At 45.1% G+C, this 17,395-nt stretch overlaps 1 protein-coding gene across 1 annotated transcript; it reads left to right on the top strand.

Annotated features, from left to right (window-relative positions):
* The first annotated feature begins 10,611 nt into the window (after window positions 1-10,611).
* LOC109290652 (testis-specific serine/threonine-protein kinase 1-like) lies at window positions 10,612-12,061 on the top strand. The gene has a single exon (XM_019507373.1). It carries the CDS (start codon window positions 10,742-10,744, stop codon window positions 11,594-11,596), a length of 855 nt encoding a protein of 284 aa, XP_019362918.1. The 5' UTR covers window positions 10,612-10,741; the 3' UTR covers window positions 11,597-12,061.
* Window positions 12,062-17,395: the final 5,334 nt, after the last annotated feature.

Below are 17,395 nucleotides of genomic sequence, written 5' to 3' on the forward strand. Positions count from 1 at the left end.
CGGGGCGGGGCGTAGGGCAGCGGTGGCCGCACCGAGGGTCGCTCCGTCGGGTTGCGGCTACGCACAAGATGGCGGCCGCCCCCTCTGCCTCCTTCCCCCGCCGGGGGCTCTCCGCCAATCAGCGCCGGGGGGCGGGACCGACGCCCGCCTCATCTGCATAGGCGCCTGCTACATAAGGTGAGAGGCGCCGCCGGCCCCGCCCCTAGCCGGGAGGGGCGGGGCCTTGCTCACCTGCGGGGCGGTTGCAGTCGGGCGCTGAGGGGCGAGGCGAGGCGAGGCCTGTGGTGTGTTCGTGCCTCTCTCTCAGCTGCCCCAGGCCCAGACCAGCAACGCTTCAGCTTCTCCTTAGCTGGAGAAAAATGCGGGCTGAGCTGCAGCCTTCTTCCTCCTTCAGCTAAGCTCAAAGAACAAATAAGCATTGCTGGGTAGCCACCTGCACAGAGCTGCTCCCCCCCAGTGCCTTACCTTTAAATGCACCGCTAGCTAGGCATGAAAATAGTCAAGCAACACCATTTTGCTGCTTCTGTGGCCACCACAGCAAAAGACGTATCTTTACCCTACACGTAAAGCAAACTCGAGCTGCCTTCAAGCGTCTCGGCTACACCCCAGCACGAGCATCCTCCGGCATCGAAGCCTTGCTCTTGAGAAGTCAGTTCTGACAAAACCGCCTCCCTTGCCAGATTCTCTTCTCCCAGCTCTCCGTTGGCCAACGCTGTGAGGGCGGCCAAAGGAAACAGTACAAAGATACACTCAGGGTCGCCCTCAAGCACAGAGGCATTGACACCAACAGCTGGGAGGAGCAAGCTGCTAACCATTCAGCATAGCGCTGCTTAGTCCACCAAAGCGCATGCCACTTCGAGGCCCAATGACTCAATACCAAGGCGAAACAGCAGCAAATCCCACTCCCCCGTGCAGCAACATGCCCCCGTTGCTGAAAAGCGTGGGCATCCAGAGTCAGGCTCCTCAGTCACCACAGGACCCATCACGCCTGACGGACATCATCCTCAACTTCAAAGGACCGCCGGCGACTTCCCCAGCAGGCATTTCCAGGCTGGAGTCGATATGACCGTGCCTGATTTCAGGGTTTTTAGCTGGGTCTGCAAGGCTGGGAAAGAGTAGAGAGAAGTTGGCAGGAAGGGCTAAGAGATAGCAGCATTGTGGACACGGGTAGTTTGAGGAGCAGAGCATCGGGGCCTTTGAAAAGGAGAGAAGGTCATTAAGGGTGGTTAACACGTGTGGAGTGAAGAGAGATGAGCAGAAATCAGGTCTGTTACAATGAGCCATGAAGTCAAGTGACTCCCTCAGGGCTGCCTGGATAGAAATGCTGCTGCCCTCTCCCAAGGCAGTTGGTTTTAAAGTTTGGGTAGAGCAGGAATCAGAGGGAGCAAAGGGTCCTTTGGAAATGTACCATTGCACGCCCCGTGGATCAGCCTCTGTGCATTACCGTTGCATGCAACCAGCTTCCCCTGTCCTTTGTGGGTTCGCCTCATGGAAAGAGGAAGCACAAAAGGAGGAAACAAGATTGTGAAGCCCTTCTGCAGCTGGGTGGGGAACCTGAGCAGCACCTGCAAGTGTGCCACAGCTTGCAGGTTGGGACAGAAGGTGTAGGAGGGACAGTCTGGAAGGTGACCTCCCAGGGATCCTAGTTTTCTCTGATTAAAAAAAAAATCCACAATTTTCTGATTTAAAAAAAAAATCCTAAAATCCACATTTTTCTATGATTAAAATGAAATGCCACTATATGGTATTTTGTTTTAATTGTGGGAAAAAATGGATTTGGAGGGAGGAGTTTAAATCAGAAAATCTTAGATTTTTTTTTTTAATCGGAGAAAAGCAGGATGCCTGGATGTCGCACACGGCTGCAAGCAGCAGCTCTGAATACAGAGCACTTCAGAAAAGATCCAGTTACTACAGTCCAAATGGAGTCCCCTATGTTACTGCACAGAACTCTGTATATGACATGAGGCATTGCACTTAACCAAAGAAAGCTCTTTTTCACACAGCACGTAATTCAATGTGGAAAGATGTTGCAAAAGCTGTCAGTTTAACCAGACTCAAAAAAGCATTGGACATTCCCAGAGGAAAGGTGTAACAGTAGCTATTGGACATGGGAGTCAGGGATACAGCTTCTGAATCAGAACCTCTTAGACCAGAGGTTTCAAACCACTGGGCTGCGGCAGGTTGGCTGCTGGGTGATGGCATGAGCCCCCTCCTTGGACCCCCGGGCGAGCAGCTTCTGGGGTTAAAGCTACGTGGCAGGGCCGTCCCAGGAGGAAGGTAGCTGATTCCGTGCACCCTGTATCACTCCCTCCAGGCCACAGTATAAAAAAGGTTGGGAACTACTGTCCTAGACCTTAAATGCTGGAGGCTGCAATTGGGAAAGGAACTGGGGGAAAACCCAGGTCATACCCTGTTCATTCTCCTTTTCAATATCTGCTCTCTGCCCACATGACAGGAGACTGAGCAAAATGGACTACAGTCTGACCCAGTAAATGGCAGTTCTGGTGTTCATCCACCCATTCTTCAATAATTTCCTTTGACAAATAGAGTTAACTTAGTGGGAGCCTTAATATACCTCTGGCACCAATGATTGAACAGCAAATTGTGTATGCCTGCTATGAACAAGCTTAAATGATGTTGGAGTCAAAACAGAGTTGGCTGCACTCTTTGTTATCTTCACTAGAGCTCCCTCCATTGCTACTGTAAGTGGACTTGCAACACACACAGACACAATATAGGAAGATGAACAACAGTTCACCATTGTTGTCAGTCATGGTGCCCTGAAAACAACAGGAGTGCTAGCTAGCAGACAGGGCAGAATCATTTTCAGCCTAATCAGAGAAGCATAACTCAGACTTAACTTCATCAATTGCCTGGGTATTATGAGCTATAAAGTGGCTACCCTCATCACATTGAAAATTTAGGATTTAACCTACAGCACTGAGTGCAAATATTTGACTGGCTTTCAGCTTCTTTGTTGAGAACAATGGAATCTGTTGGTAACGATGCCGTGCACCCCTTCCTTCCGCATGTCAAACAAGATACTTTATAGCCAGTACTTTTATTTAAGGTGCCTCTAAAAATATGTCTAAAACTATAAAGGGGTTCACAATAATTCTAGCTGGAGGCCATCAGTCATTCTTCTGGACTCCCTGGCTTAAAATCACATGGCTTCTTTTTCAATAACTTTAACACACTGACTGTTAATAGCACAAACTTTGTGACAGTAAATAACCTTAATGCCTCTGTGACCTGCTCCCAGTCTAAATCTAGTTGAAGCAAACTGGGATGCTGAGGAACTCCCAGGGTGCAAAATGAGAAGCATATTTCCTGAGCCTTGGAACCAGAGCCGAGTCATTCTGCAAGCTAAGCTCTGACCTATAGAGAAGCAGCAGCAGGTTCCTTGGACTTTGATGGCACTTAGAGGCCCCACATATGGATCAGGGCTGTACTGCCTTAGGCAGCATGCCAACATAGGATCATAGAAAATGAAGGTGAGAAGGGATCTCAGGACATCATCAATACAACCCCCTGCTCAAAGCAGGACCATCCCCAACTAGATCATTTGAACCAAGGCTTTGTCTAGGCAGGTTTTAAAAACCTTCCAAGGATGGAGATTCCACAACCTCTCTGGGTAACCTGTTCCAATACTTCACTGTCCTCCTAGTGAGAAAGTTTTTCCTAATATCTAACCTAAATTTCCCTTATTGCAACTTGAGACCATTGCTCCTTGTTCTGTCATCTGCCACCACTGAGAACAGACTAAATCCAATCCATCCTCTTTGGAACTACCCTTTGGAAAGTTGAAGGCTGCTATTAAATCCCCTCTCGGTCTTCTCTTTTTCAGACTAAATAAGCCTAGTTCCCCCAGTCTCTCCTCAAAAGTCATGTCCCACAGTCCCCTCACCATTTGTTGCCCTCTGCTGGACTCTCTCCAATTTGTCCACATCCTTTCTGTAGTGGAAAGCCCAAAACTGAACACAGTACTCCAGATGTAGCCTCACCAGTGCTGAATAGAGGAGAATAATCACTTCCCTTGACCTACTGGCAACACACCTACCAATGCAGCCCAGCATGCCGTTAGCCTTCTTCACAACAAGGGCATGCTGCTGGCTCGTATTTAGCTTATTATCCACTGTAATCCCCAGGTCCTTTTCTGCAGAGCTGCTACGTAGCCAATTAGTCCCCAGACTGTACTGGTGCATGGGATTGTTCTGTCACAAGTGCAGGACTCCACACTTATCCTTACTGAACCTCATGACATTTCTTTAGGTCAAATCCTCCAATTTATCTAGGTCTCTCTCAATCCTAGCCCGACCTTCCAGCTTATCCACTACTTCCCCTTAGCTTGGTGTCATCTGCAAACTTGCTGAGGGTGCAATCCTTCCCATCTTCCACATCATTGATGAAGACATTGACCAAAAGCAGCCCCAGGTCCCATGCCTGCAGCACTCCACTTGGTACTGGCTGCCAGCTAGACATAGAGCCATTGAGGCTGACAATCCAGACAATTTTCTATCCATCTTACAGTCCATTCATCCAGCCTGTGCTTCCTCAGCTTGCTTGCAAGAATGTTGTGGGAGACTGTATCAAAAAACTTGCTGAAGTCAAAGTATATCACATCCCCTGCTCTCCCCACATCCACAGAGGCAATCATCTCATCATAGAAGGAAATCCGGTTGGTCATGAATGACTTGCCCTTAGTAAATCCATGCCAACTGTTCTCCACCACCACATCCTCCAAGTGTTTAAAAATGGATTCCTTAAGGACCTGCTCCATGATTTTTTCCAGGGACTGGGGTCCTGTCTGTAGTTACCTGGATCCTCTTTTTTTCCTTTCCTAACGAGGGCATATATTTGCCCTTTTCAAGTAGTCCGGGACCTCTCTTGATCAGCATGAGTTTTCAAAGATAATGGCCAGCCGCTCTACAATGACATCAGCCAACTCTATCAGCACCCTCAGGTGCATCCTATCTGTCCCCATGGACTTGTACACATCCAGCTTTTCTAAATGGTCCCTAACATCTTCTTGCACCACTGTTGCCTGCTCACCTCCTCCCCAAACTGTGCTGCCCAGTGCAGTAGTCTGGGAGCTGACCTTGCTTGTTAAGACTGAAGTATAAAAGGCATTGAGTACTTCAGCTTTTTCTGCATCATCTGTCATTAGGTTGTCCCTCCCCCCGCCATTCAGGAAGGGGTCTACACTTTCCCTGATCATCCTCTTGTTGCTGACATACCTATAGAAAACTTTCTTGTTACTCTTCATGTTTCTTGCCAGCTGCAATTCCAATTGCACTTTGTCCTTCCTGGTTTCATTCCTCCATGCCCGAGCAATACTTTTATTCTCCTCCGTAGTCAATTGTTCAAGTTTCCACTTCTTGGAAGCTTCCTTTTTGTGTTTAAGCTTGCAAGACAACCAAGTTCTCCAAATAATTTATCAAAACCATTCTCATAGTAGATCTCATGCTTGCTATCATGGTATCACAGCCATGTTCAGTTACTGAGGGATTAATCAAATCATAAATGTCTACACAGCTCTATCACAAGTGTGGAAGAACTGCTGCTGGCCACACAGCCTCGTACCAGGGCCACCCCCAGATCTTCCTGTGCAGCAATATACAGGCAGTCCTTGCTGAGATGGGATTTACAGGGCAATCCATGTATCCTCTCTGGATGGCTTCCACGGCTTAATAGTTCTACTGGAGAAGGGGCCCAATCATTATTAAGTACATTAAAAACACAGAACCCCCACTATTGGGTGATACAGTTCAGCTCAGAAAACACTAGAGTTTCTGAAAACCAGAGCCTACTCCCCCCGCCCATATGAAAGATTTAATTTGTAAACTTTTAATGGAACATCAATGTTAGCTGCTTCTTGGGGGACAACTGATACCCACATTCCTGCTGGATGCTCTGCTATACCACAGCCATCTATAGTCCTACTAGCAGAGGATGAATTGTTTTGAGAAAGGGAATAACCATCTGTCCCAACATCAGTAATGGTGAAAAGTACCAAGCTGACAATCCTGGAGGTTTAGGTCCTTTCCCTAGAGGACAGAAACAGTGCAGGCCGTGAGGGTTTCCCTGAGTGGAGGTCATAGGATCATAAGAAAGTAGGGCTGGAAAGGATCGCAAGAGGTCATCTAGTTGAACCCCCTGCTCAAGGCAGGATCTCTGATTTAACCATCCCAGTCAAGTGTCTGTCTAACCTGCTTTTGCATGGAGAGGGTGGTGGAATCTCCATCTGTAGACATCCAAGACCAGTGCACCAGACCAGAAGCTAAGAAGGTTAGTGTCTAGTGTCTTCTCCACTCCTGACTGGTCATATGATGGTAGGAGGTCACATGACTTGTCCAGGCCTCAGTTTACCAATCAGCAAAATATATAGTATTATATCTGTCTTTGCTCATGCTGCTTTTCAGGACTCTATTTACTTCCTAAATATCATTGTGGCAGAGGCAATACTAGGCTTGCCTCCAAGTAGAAACCCCTGGGCTTCAGGCATGGCAGGAGAACAGAATCATCTAGAAAACATACAGCACAGCTATACCATCACAGGACCATGATGAGAAGCACAGCACAAGCTCCATGCACGCCACATCTTGAAATGGATACAACAGACCCCGCTTAGCACAGCACTGGGCATGCAGCAGTAAGCATGCTTGAACCAAGCCAGTAAGCCCGTCTGAAACAGCAGACCTATTAGCACAAGCGCAGAGCACACCATGGCACTTCCTAGCATGGTTCTCTGACAGTTTAGACAAGACCTTAATTGTTCTGTGAAGAGGAAAGGATGTTGCAGTGGTTGGACATCAAGAGAAACAGTGATAGAGGCATCTGTTCTTAACCACCAGTTACTGAACTAATGATGTGAAGAATATTCTGATGCAACCTCCTCTGTTCAAGATCAACACATACACATGGTATATAAACAAATCACACAAATGTTTCCTAACAATGGAAACTGATTTGCCCCTAGGCCCCAAAAGCATTGCCCCTAGGCCCCAAAAGCAGCCACAATTGGCTGAAGGGTTATAACATTATTACTTTGCCTAATCTACAGCACTCCTAGGCGTTTCATCACCCAATTCTCTTATCACCGATGCAGAAGTTAGCTGGTCTGTGTTCCCCTCTGCCTCTGCTAATATTGCCAACTGCACAAAGACACATTTTTCAGCGCTGATTTTCAGGTTCACAAAAAAATCTTGCTGAAATCAAGCTAACACCTACTGCTGCAAGAAAACATCCAGCATTGCCTCATTCCTGGCACAAGAGGTATTCACTCACAGTATGGATAGGCTTTCTAATTACAGAAATTGGTTTGACTTCCCATACCTGCTGTGAAGAACACATCCCAGGTGCCAACACCCATCCGGGAGGGAAATACCTAAGAACCTAATTGTAAAGATCAATTAGGACTCTCCAGATGACAGGCTTATTTAGGAGTCTGGACATAGGTGTTGCTCCAATTCAGATGGGGTGGTGTGGAGTTAGGAAAGTCTCAAAGAAGCCTTAAAATCCCTGGTTGCAGCAGTATTTCCCAAAGCCGAGAAGGAGACAGTATCCCAATCTAGAGGTCTGTGAAGCTAAGGGAGGAGAGTGACAATTCAGGTTTAGGAGGTTATTATAAAATGATCCTTTTCATGAAAACATGCACATGCCATAAATGAGTAACCACATAATCTTTTTATGGATGGGATGTAACTACTCCAGGGCTTGAGCTAGTATCCAATGAAGTTTGCATGTTCATTCCCTTCTTCACACCAAACTATTTATTGTTTCTTTACATGGTGCAACACATCACTACTTAGACTGGACCCTCCTTGAGACAGGCATCCTACCTTGATATTTGTTCTGCAAAACACCTCATCTATTACAGAATTTTTTTTAAAGTATTACTTTGTTTTTCATACAGCACTTGCCAATAATCAAAGGAAGTCAGTCCCTGAGTTGCACTGCTTACAGTCTAAATGCCTCAGGGCTAAGGTGGTCTTTTGGGGATAAGCGAGTCAATGTGTAATTCTACCAATTTATCAGGAATTAAGGACTTGTCAGAGCATAAGTTTGCTTCTTTAGTTAGAAGTAATGATTGAAATCCTGGCTTCATTGAAGCCAGTGGGAGTTTTGCCATTGACATTGACTTAGGTAGTTCACCTAATGTGTACACTGTTCCTTTATATATGAATTTCTCTCTGCCTTACCTGACAGTAACACAGGTAGCTTTCTTTGCCTTGTCCCTGTTGGCCAATTTCTCCCAGTTATAAGGAAAATGAGAGAGACTGGTCTTGTAGTGACCTTCTCTCAATAGCATGCTCCAATTTGGCAGTGAGTTATAACGAGATCAGGGAGGTTACTCCCCTGCCCAGGGTAGTTTCTACCACATAAATAAACACAAGCCACTAGCAATATGAACAAGTACTAATCATTGCCTCTGCAAAGGGATGTCTTCTGCTGGAAAGTTATGTACCTTCCAACAGTGAACTCCTATAACTCCTTGAACCCTGCCCCATGGTTCAGGGCTTGGCCAACCTGTCCCAGAGCCAGCTTCCCCTAGCTCTGCAGGCATGTCTGTCACCAACATGTGTGACAGGAGTCCTAAGTGCATGTACAAGAACCATTCCACTTTGTGCTGGTGTGGTTGGGTGACAACAACTTTACGTAATCTTCCCCTTTCTGCAGCCATAAACCTGGCATCAGTACAGCCGGCCTCCGCAGGGACACTGTTTTAGACTTCATTAAAGGGGGTGGGAAGCTTTCAAGCTAGGGAAAAGAGCATGTACTAGCACTAACGCTGCAGCCCTGTAAGAGAAAGAGATACCAGGAGTTTTCTACCAGTGTGTATCCCTGCTGAGCAAGCTAGAGTTCACCCTTTCCCAACTGCTACTTCTGCTTTCCCAGCACTTTGTGTCAAGGAGTAAAAGAGCAAATCCAACATCTTTCCTTTGGCATAGGCACCAAGCTTGCATAGAGCAGTGGGTTAGCTCTTTGTAACATCTGTGTGCTAACTGCTATGTAGAAATGTTACAGGAAGGTGCTCAACAACCAGATCTGCTAGGCAACTGCAAGGCTGAAAATGGATGGATGTACATTATATGCACTGGAGGGAGAATGAATTGAGAGCATTCAGTTGCTGTAATCTGCTACGTGGTGATGGATGCATGAAGTCGCATGGGATTTGATTGATTGCTGGAAGGTCATAAGGAGAAAATCAGCCTGTTCACCTCATCTGCTCTTACCTGAGAAAGCTGTAAGCACTGGAAATTCCCCAGAAAGTCTAAAAAGATAGCCAGAGGAAGACGTCAGCCTGATCTGCACCTCCATGAAGTCTTCATACAAACGTTTGCCCTTCTGATATGATAGCAGCTGATCAGAAGCCATAGTTACCATTCTGCTGGAAATACTGACTTTTAAAAAAACAACAAAACAAAACACCTTAATTCTAAATTGAACAAAAAACTAAAACCTGGAAATTTCTTGTGAAACACAAAACTCAAAATTTTAATTTTACAGCATTGAAACAGCATTTCAATAAAACAAAGTTCTTCACAATAAAACAAAGCTCTTCACTGTTGATCGTTTATAATTTCGTATCATAATTCATACGATAATGTTTTACAAAAAAGTCACTTATAAGCAAACATAATCCTTGTGTTCAGTTACCCCTAAGGAATAACCCAACCTAACCAAAATGCTCCATCTCAAATATTATTACAGTTAAATTCCATCAGAACTGACACATGTCCGTGAAACAAGTCTATTGTGACAAATCAGTATTTTCCAACCTCCTCTTGAAAATTTTTAAGCAGCTCACATTAAAATCCACATTTCTTCTCTTGTTTTTCTAACCCATTTATTTCTTTGTGCATAACTTGCAGGATTGCTCTTATTTTAGCCATATTAAAAAGACTGGGCTCTCACTTTGTTTCCTTTACTTCTAACCAGGGTTGAGTTTGGCCAACTTTTTCCATTGCTAGGCTTCCCCAGCTCACACTGCTCTTGTCTCTGACAGATACCTGGTCATAGGCATCTATGATGGAGTCTTGCATACACATACACATGTTGAAAAGCTACTGCTTACTGCTATAGTTTAGAAACAGTATGGAACGAGCATTGCCTTACCTTTTTCTTTACATAATTTCCCTTTGCTGTGTATCTACCTGGTATCAGTACATCTGTCCTCCCTAGGGATAATACTTTAGACTAAATTAAAAGGTTGGGCAAATTTTTAGGCAAAAAAAGTCAAGCTGAGAATATAAAAGTATGGTGAGACTGCAACAGACACATAGAGTAGCGAGCTCAGAAGCAGACATAAATATTACCCAAATCCTGAGGTAAGGAAATAATTGGAAAGAAGCAGTTCTAATTTCAAGAACAAAGGGGATATCTTTTTAAATCATCCTCTTTCCCTTTTTAAGGTGGAACAATCTTCTGCTAATAAGATTAGAGAACATGAGGTGACTTCTCTTTTTGTGGATGCGTAAATGTCATTGCCTTTGCATTTGGTGCTCTCTTATAATGTGCCTGAATTATACCTTCAGTCACCACTCCTGAACAGTTCTGCTTTATGACCTCAGATGTTGACATCATCAATAAAACAATGTTGAGCAATATTCCAGCACTCATCTCCAAAGGACTCAGGCACCAGAGACGACCATAATGCAGGGCAAAGGAATACAAGGCTTGCTTACACACAGAAGAGTTGTAGGCTTTACTTTCCAAGCCACCTGCTGCTTTTGCCACCATGGATGATGCTGCAGTCCTCAGAAGAAAAGGTTACATCATGGGGAGCAATTTAGGGGAGAGTTCTTTTGCCAAAGTGAAATCTGCCTACTCAGAGCGCCTGAAATTTAACGTGGCAGTGAAAATTACCGACAGGAAAAGAGTTCCTGCTGAGTTCTTGGAAAAATTTCTCCCCAGGGAACTGGAGATATTGGCAAATGTAAACCATTGTTCCATCATCAAGATATACGAGATCTTTGAGACATCTGGCAAAGTCTATATAGTCATGGAGCTCTGTGTACATGGAGACTTACTGGAGTTCATCAAGAGCAACCGAGGTTTACCTGAAGGAGTAGCACGGAAGATGTTTCGCCAGCTATCTTGTGCCGTCAAATACTGTCACGATTTGGACATTGTCCACAGGGACCTGAAGTGTGACAACATCCTACTGGACAAAGACATGAACATCAAGCTGTCTGACTTTGGCTTTTCCAAACGGTGCTTTTGGGATGAGAATGGGAGAATGATCCTTAGCCAAACCTTCTGTGGCTCGACTGCTTATGCAGCTCCTGAAGTGATACAAGGTATTCCCTATCAGCCCAAAGTTTATGATATATGGAGTCTAGGTGTCATTTTGTATGTGATGGTCTGTGGGTTTATGCCATATGATGACTCCAATGTTAAGAGAATGGTCCGCCTACAGAAAGAGCGGAGAGTAATCTTCCCAGACTTCTTGACACAAGAATGCAAAGATCTTATTTTCCAAATGCTGCAGCCCAACGTGTCTCACCGGCTACGAATTGAAGATGTTTTGAGCCACACTTGGGTGCAAGGGAAGCACCGGAAGTCATACCACACATGCTTGAATAATCAATAAACCACTAAACACACAAAAGCACAAGCAAGGAGGGTAAGCAGGATCTATTTTTAATCAGCTGTCCCACTGCTAAGGACTGTAACTGTTGCTATGATCAGTGTTTTCCTTTGCTCAATATGCCCTGTCATTTTCACTGTGAGATCTTATAACCACTTTCACATTTAGAAACCAGCTACGTCGCAGACAGCCCCCATGTGAAACAACATCATTGCTGTTGGGGTTACTGTGAATGTCAGCTTTTGATGTCACACAGATATTCTCCTTCCAGTGCTGTAGCCAGCAGTTTCAGCCTCTGCCCATCCCACCATTACCTCACTTATTGGCACCAGAAGCATGTATTGGTCCTTTCCATGGAGAGGCAATATCCTGTGCCAAAGAAATTAGAAACTATGATTGACGTGACATGCCAGAGAAGTGAGAACTAGCCTCAGAGTTATCTAGGAGTGATCTTCTAAGAGTGTAATAAGAAGAGGGCTTATCAGCCGAAAATTGAGAAGGAGGGCTGGTGGGGTTGGATAGGATATGGGCTACTAGTTTGAGAGGCAACCATGACAGAGGCCAGGAACATCTTCAGAGTAGTTTGCTTGCTTTTCTCAGCCTCAGAGATCATTACTTCTTGTTCTTCCTCCTAATGATCTCAACAGAGCTCTCTGCCAATCAGGGAGGGGGCACAGGCTCAGTTCTTTGGTGCTGGAATTTAATAGCAAGGAAGCAATTTGTAATCCCATCAGGCCAAAAGTAAAGGTAGCACTAACATCTAAGGCCCAGTTCACACTGCAACTTTGAAGCAAGTCTGTAAACAGTTGAAGCCACTTTTGGCACTAACCCTGCTTTGTATCACATAGCAATATTCCATACAAATGGCTGGATCTGTCGGTAGCTCTGCCAACTAAGTGTTTTGCCTGTCCCAGCAGCCTTGGATGCCCCAGTGGAACCAGTTCAAGGAAGAAGATTGGGTTTGTTTCATTTTTGTGGGAGCTGAAGCCCCTGCCCAGGTTTGTGTAACAAATCTGGTCCTCCTTCCTTCCTTCCTTCCCCTAGGTCTAGGAATGAAGACATCCCAGAGTGCACTGCACCACATACTGCTAACTTCAGCATGTTGGTACATAAACTCATCACGTACCCTGTCCCCTGCTGAGACACTGTGGGACAATTCACCTGTTTTCCCAGAATTCACTTGCTTCTGGGCAGCACAATAGGCAAGGCAAGACACACAAATACACTGATGGCAGGAAAGCAGCTGTGCGACACACATGCAAAATCATAGGGCAAAGGTATTGTGCAGGCAGATAATCTGACACCCTGCAGACTGTCTCATTTCCTGCTCTAGTGAACCTCATTTACCAAGGACCTGCTGTCAAATGACATGTGGCAACCTTTTAATACTTTGCTTCCTGAGGAAACAGCATGCTCCAATGGCCCTGGGGCAGTGGGCTTGTAGGAGACAAGTTTTTCTCTCCCATCGCAACCCTTGATTCACTCTGTGATCTTGGAAGCATCACCTTAGCATTTAGAAACTTAGGACTGTAAAGGACCTGCTGGGTTACCAAGTCCAATCCCCATCTAGCACAGGCACCACATCGTATGATTCTTTCCCTAAACTTCTCATGCTCCTCCTGAAAGGTAGTTGCAGGGAGTGGGGAAGGGTGTTTGCCCCCTTCTTCTTTGTAAAGCCCAGGGATGAATAACAGTAGAAAAGTGAACAGGAAATAAAGATTGTGACTTAACTGAGCAATGGAATTGTTTACTAATATATCAATAAAAGCAGCATCTCTGTTTCAATGTATGCTTGGTGCGTTGCAAATCACAACAGAAAGAGAAAGGGCTGAATCCTGAGCAACAGGAGCAAGGTTTGTCCTTAATCTCTCAAGGCAGGAATGTCAAACTCACCTTGCCTCATGCGCTGGATCCTCACAAGAAGGTTTCTCGCAGGCTGGATTCGGAGGCAGCAACGGCCATGGAGATTAACACAGCCATCACTCATCCCCATTGCTGTGGGGGCATAGCCAAGAGGGCTCTGTACCCAGAATTTTGGCAGCAGGCCCCCTTCCCCAAATTCCCAGCCCCCCTGGGAGTCCCATGGGCCAGATGACACTGCTGTGCTGGCTGGATCTAGCCTGCAGGCCAACATTTGACACCCCTATCTTAAGGCAACAGCTGCAGGGCCGTGCTATGACTAGAAGGCAAAAGGGCAGCTTCTGGAAGGAATATGTCAGCTTCTTTGCAACACATTTTTTTTTGTCAGCCGCACTAAAAGAATTCAAATTACAGTTCACTCTTGCCAACCTGCATTTTTCCTCCTTCAAAATGTCAGGGACTGATATTAAAAAAATAAAAATCCTTTTCTTTCTCCCTCCCTCCAATTCTTGTGAATCAACATCACTGAGCAAATATTAAGCTGCCCTTTGCTTAAACTGTGTTCCTGGAAAATATCTTGAGTATATTTATAGTGTAGCCCAGGCTTTGATTGTGTCATCACAAGAGGTGGAGTGGGTCTAATCTGGCAACGTCCGTCCTTCAGGTATTATTTGTATGCTTGATGCAATCTAACCATTCAAGTGACAAAACCGGTTCTGCTGAAGAACACTTCTGTTGAACCATTTTATGGGACCCTTGACAGATTGCCTCTAGCAGAAATGATTTAGCAAAGTCAACCAGAGATGGGAAAATCATCCCAACTTCGCCTTTAATTTGGCAACCATATTTTTGGACAACAGTTTCCCAAGAACCCCCTACTGGCACAAGGCTGCTAAAATATTTATCTTCATTAACAACAATGGTCTCTAACATCCTTGTTTATTCAGCTTTGATAGTGTTCCTTAATGCACAATGAAGTGTGCTTTCTAATGAATACTTTCTCGGCACTTTGAAGACACAGTGCATTCAGCAAACTCTGATCTCTCTCAAAGTCAGAGCAGTTTAAAATTGAGCCACTTGTTACTGGCTTCATTAAATATGCGATGCAATTCTTAGCAGGCTGAACACCCAAGGTATTTTTAAACAAGTTATGTTTCTTTAATTAGCCTGAATAAAGCCCAAATCCCAGCTACTCTCCCATGACCCACTGCAAATGGGATTAGCCATTTGCAAAATTGGTTCAATGGACATTTGGTGTAAATATTTCAGTGCTCAAAGCAGTCAGAAACACACGCACGCACACACACGGGAAGATAAGCTTAAAGTCTGATAGTGCCTGAAGGGACAAATGCATCAGGGATCCATTTTGCTAGGCAGCTTACAATTATACAAGCCAGCCTTCACCCTAAAAATAAGAGAAGTATATTTATGCTGTCAGTTGAAATTAAATGCATGTACTCAGTTCACATGACAAGAGAGAGGGAGAAAGACAAAGAACATGCACACATGTGCAAGTGTGAGTGTGAAAGCAAGTACACAGCCTGTATGCTCTGCAGTTATCTAACAAACCCTTTAAAAAATAGCTGGTCAATGAAAAGAATTCAATTCTAAGTCTCAAGTTCTTAGCCAAAAAGCAGTACTGGCAGTGTTTTGTTCTTCTTGCCCATTCGTGAATCACTGTCATTATTTATGCATTTCAGATCAGCATTGCTTTTTAATGTACGGACATTTCATTAGTGAATGATCAAAGTCTCCCTTGAACTATGGTATAATTTACTGGAAAATATTCCTGCAGTTGTGACTCACAAAATTGAAGAAATCCTGATGTGACACTGTCAAAGTGCTGCATGTGTAAGACTCTGCATAAGGAAGACAAAGGTAATTATCTTTTATTGGAACAGCTCTATGGTTGGTATAGACATAGGCAAACTTTCAGGTATCTCAGTACTCCTTCAGGTCTGAATAAGGCCTGAGCCACAGGATTGAGTAAGGTACCTCAGCTCCCTGTGCAACTGATGGGAAAAGTGACCTAGACTCCCTGGAACAGGATTCACAATAGTCAGCCTGCTGGACAGGCCTGAGAAAAGAGTACCGTGAATCCCAAAAGCTTACCTACCTATGTCTATACCAACCTTGCAGTTGATGCAATAAAAGATAATCACCCAGAAGAATTCTTGCTTTTCACATATCTCCTGAACCATCATGGTGACATCATCACCTAGACTACCAAGACTTTACATAAGTCCTCTCTTTTGCTCTACAGACCAGTGATCAAAAAGGGTGCTGAGCACTTGAAACTCCCACTGATTCCAACTGAACCCTGCAGATTAATTAGTACCTCTGGAATCTGATCTGGTTGCATGTGTTCATGTGCAAACCTCAGACTTTTACACAGCAGATTCAAGGGCATATATTAAGCCCTGGCAGGATTTTCTCCTGCCTGCTATACATAGTTTTAGAAACCCTCTTCCTCCATCCCACTATAAGACAGAAGAGCTGTGCAGTCATGATTACCTGGCACTTTTTTTTTTTTTTAAGGCTCAGGGCCTTAGATCCCCAAAGGGATTTGGACACCACCATCATGTGTAGGCACCTGTCATTCCTGATTTAAGCACCTGAGTTCCCCACGCAATGCATGGGAAGAGTGAGCTAGACTCCCTGGAACAGGATTCACCCCAGCCAGCACCCTATACTCCACCCTTCTCCAAGACTTCTAGGCCACAGAGAGATACCTGCCTCCACTCAGGATTTGCAGCCCCCAACCCTCTCTAAGTGAAGGACCTAAGCCATTTCTATTAAAACAAAGAAGAGATCTCTATCTTTTAAAACACACCCAGAGGCAGTGTCAGGGTGACTCCCCTTCCCTCCCTGTCCCCACCTTATTATATAATAACCTTTTGGTTACGATACAGAGACGTAAGTTCAAATCTCTCTTGTACCTGAGGCAATTTAGACCCATACCTCCCAGGAGAGTGCCCTGACAAACATATAATGAAAAGCTAATGGTGCACTTCCCAGCCCTCCTACCAAAGTGCTTCCACACAGCTGAAAAAAAATTCAAGATCTGCTGGAAGAAAGAGACCTGGCTTCCCATCCCTGTTGCAAGGAGTGTTATTGATTTTAATTAGACAGTCAAGAGATTAAGTGTGTAAACAGTCCTAGGAGCAGGGACCAGAACAGGGATCTCCAGTGAGGACCCTTACCACAAGGCCATGGGTGCATGCTCACTCTCTGTCTTCTTCAGCCTAATGAATCTTAAACTGAGCAGCAGCCCTAACCGAGGTCTGAATGCTAGTGGCAGAGGGATGGTTAGTTAAGTTTGAGACTCTCAGACATGCCTAGGGATTAGGCAGATGCTGAGCTGCTCAGTGTGGGCAAGAATATAGAGAACTTTACTCGTGTCTGTGCGATAGGCAGGTGTTTGAGAAAGAAAGCTATATCAGATGAGGAAAGTCAGACAGGGGAAGACTAATGCAAGGGTCCTGGTTTCCTCTGTTTAGAAATCCCAAATTCTCAGATAAAAACTGCAAATGCTCTGATTAAACCCCCAAATTCATGATTAAAATGAAACACCACTATATATATAGGTATCAACTGAACACAATGTTTTCTTGATATATTTACAGTTTTAAATCCTACCAGTGCCTCAGTCACTATGATAAAATACATTCTGAATACCTATACATTTTGGTATTTGATTTTGGGGTTTTTATCCTGAAAAATCAGAGCTCCCCCTGCCCCCTTAGCTCACCAGGATGCAGGTCCAGGACCCTCACTCCCAAGCCACAGCCCCTGCTCCCCCTCCCCAGCCCCGCCAGAGAGGGCCTCAGCTGCCGGGGCTACAGGGCCAACGACCCAGGTCCGCAGGCCCCTGCCCCCTGCTGCAGCACCTGAGCCCTGGCCGCCACCCGTGGGAGGCAGCAGGTGCTGTGGCACAGCAGA

The sequence above is a fragment of the Gavialis gangeticus genome, unplaced genomic scaffold (genome assembly GCF_001723915.1).
Source record: "Gavialis gangeticus isolate Ggan-Ray unplaced genomic scaffold, GavGan_comp1, whole genome shotgun sequence".
Lineage (NCBI taxonomy): Eukaryota > Metazoa > Chordata > Crocodylia > Gavialidae > Gavialis > Gavialis gangeticus.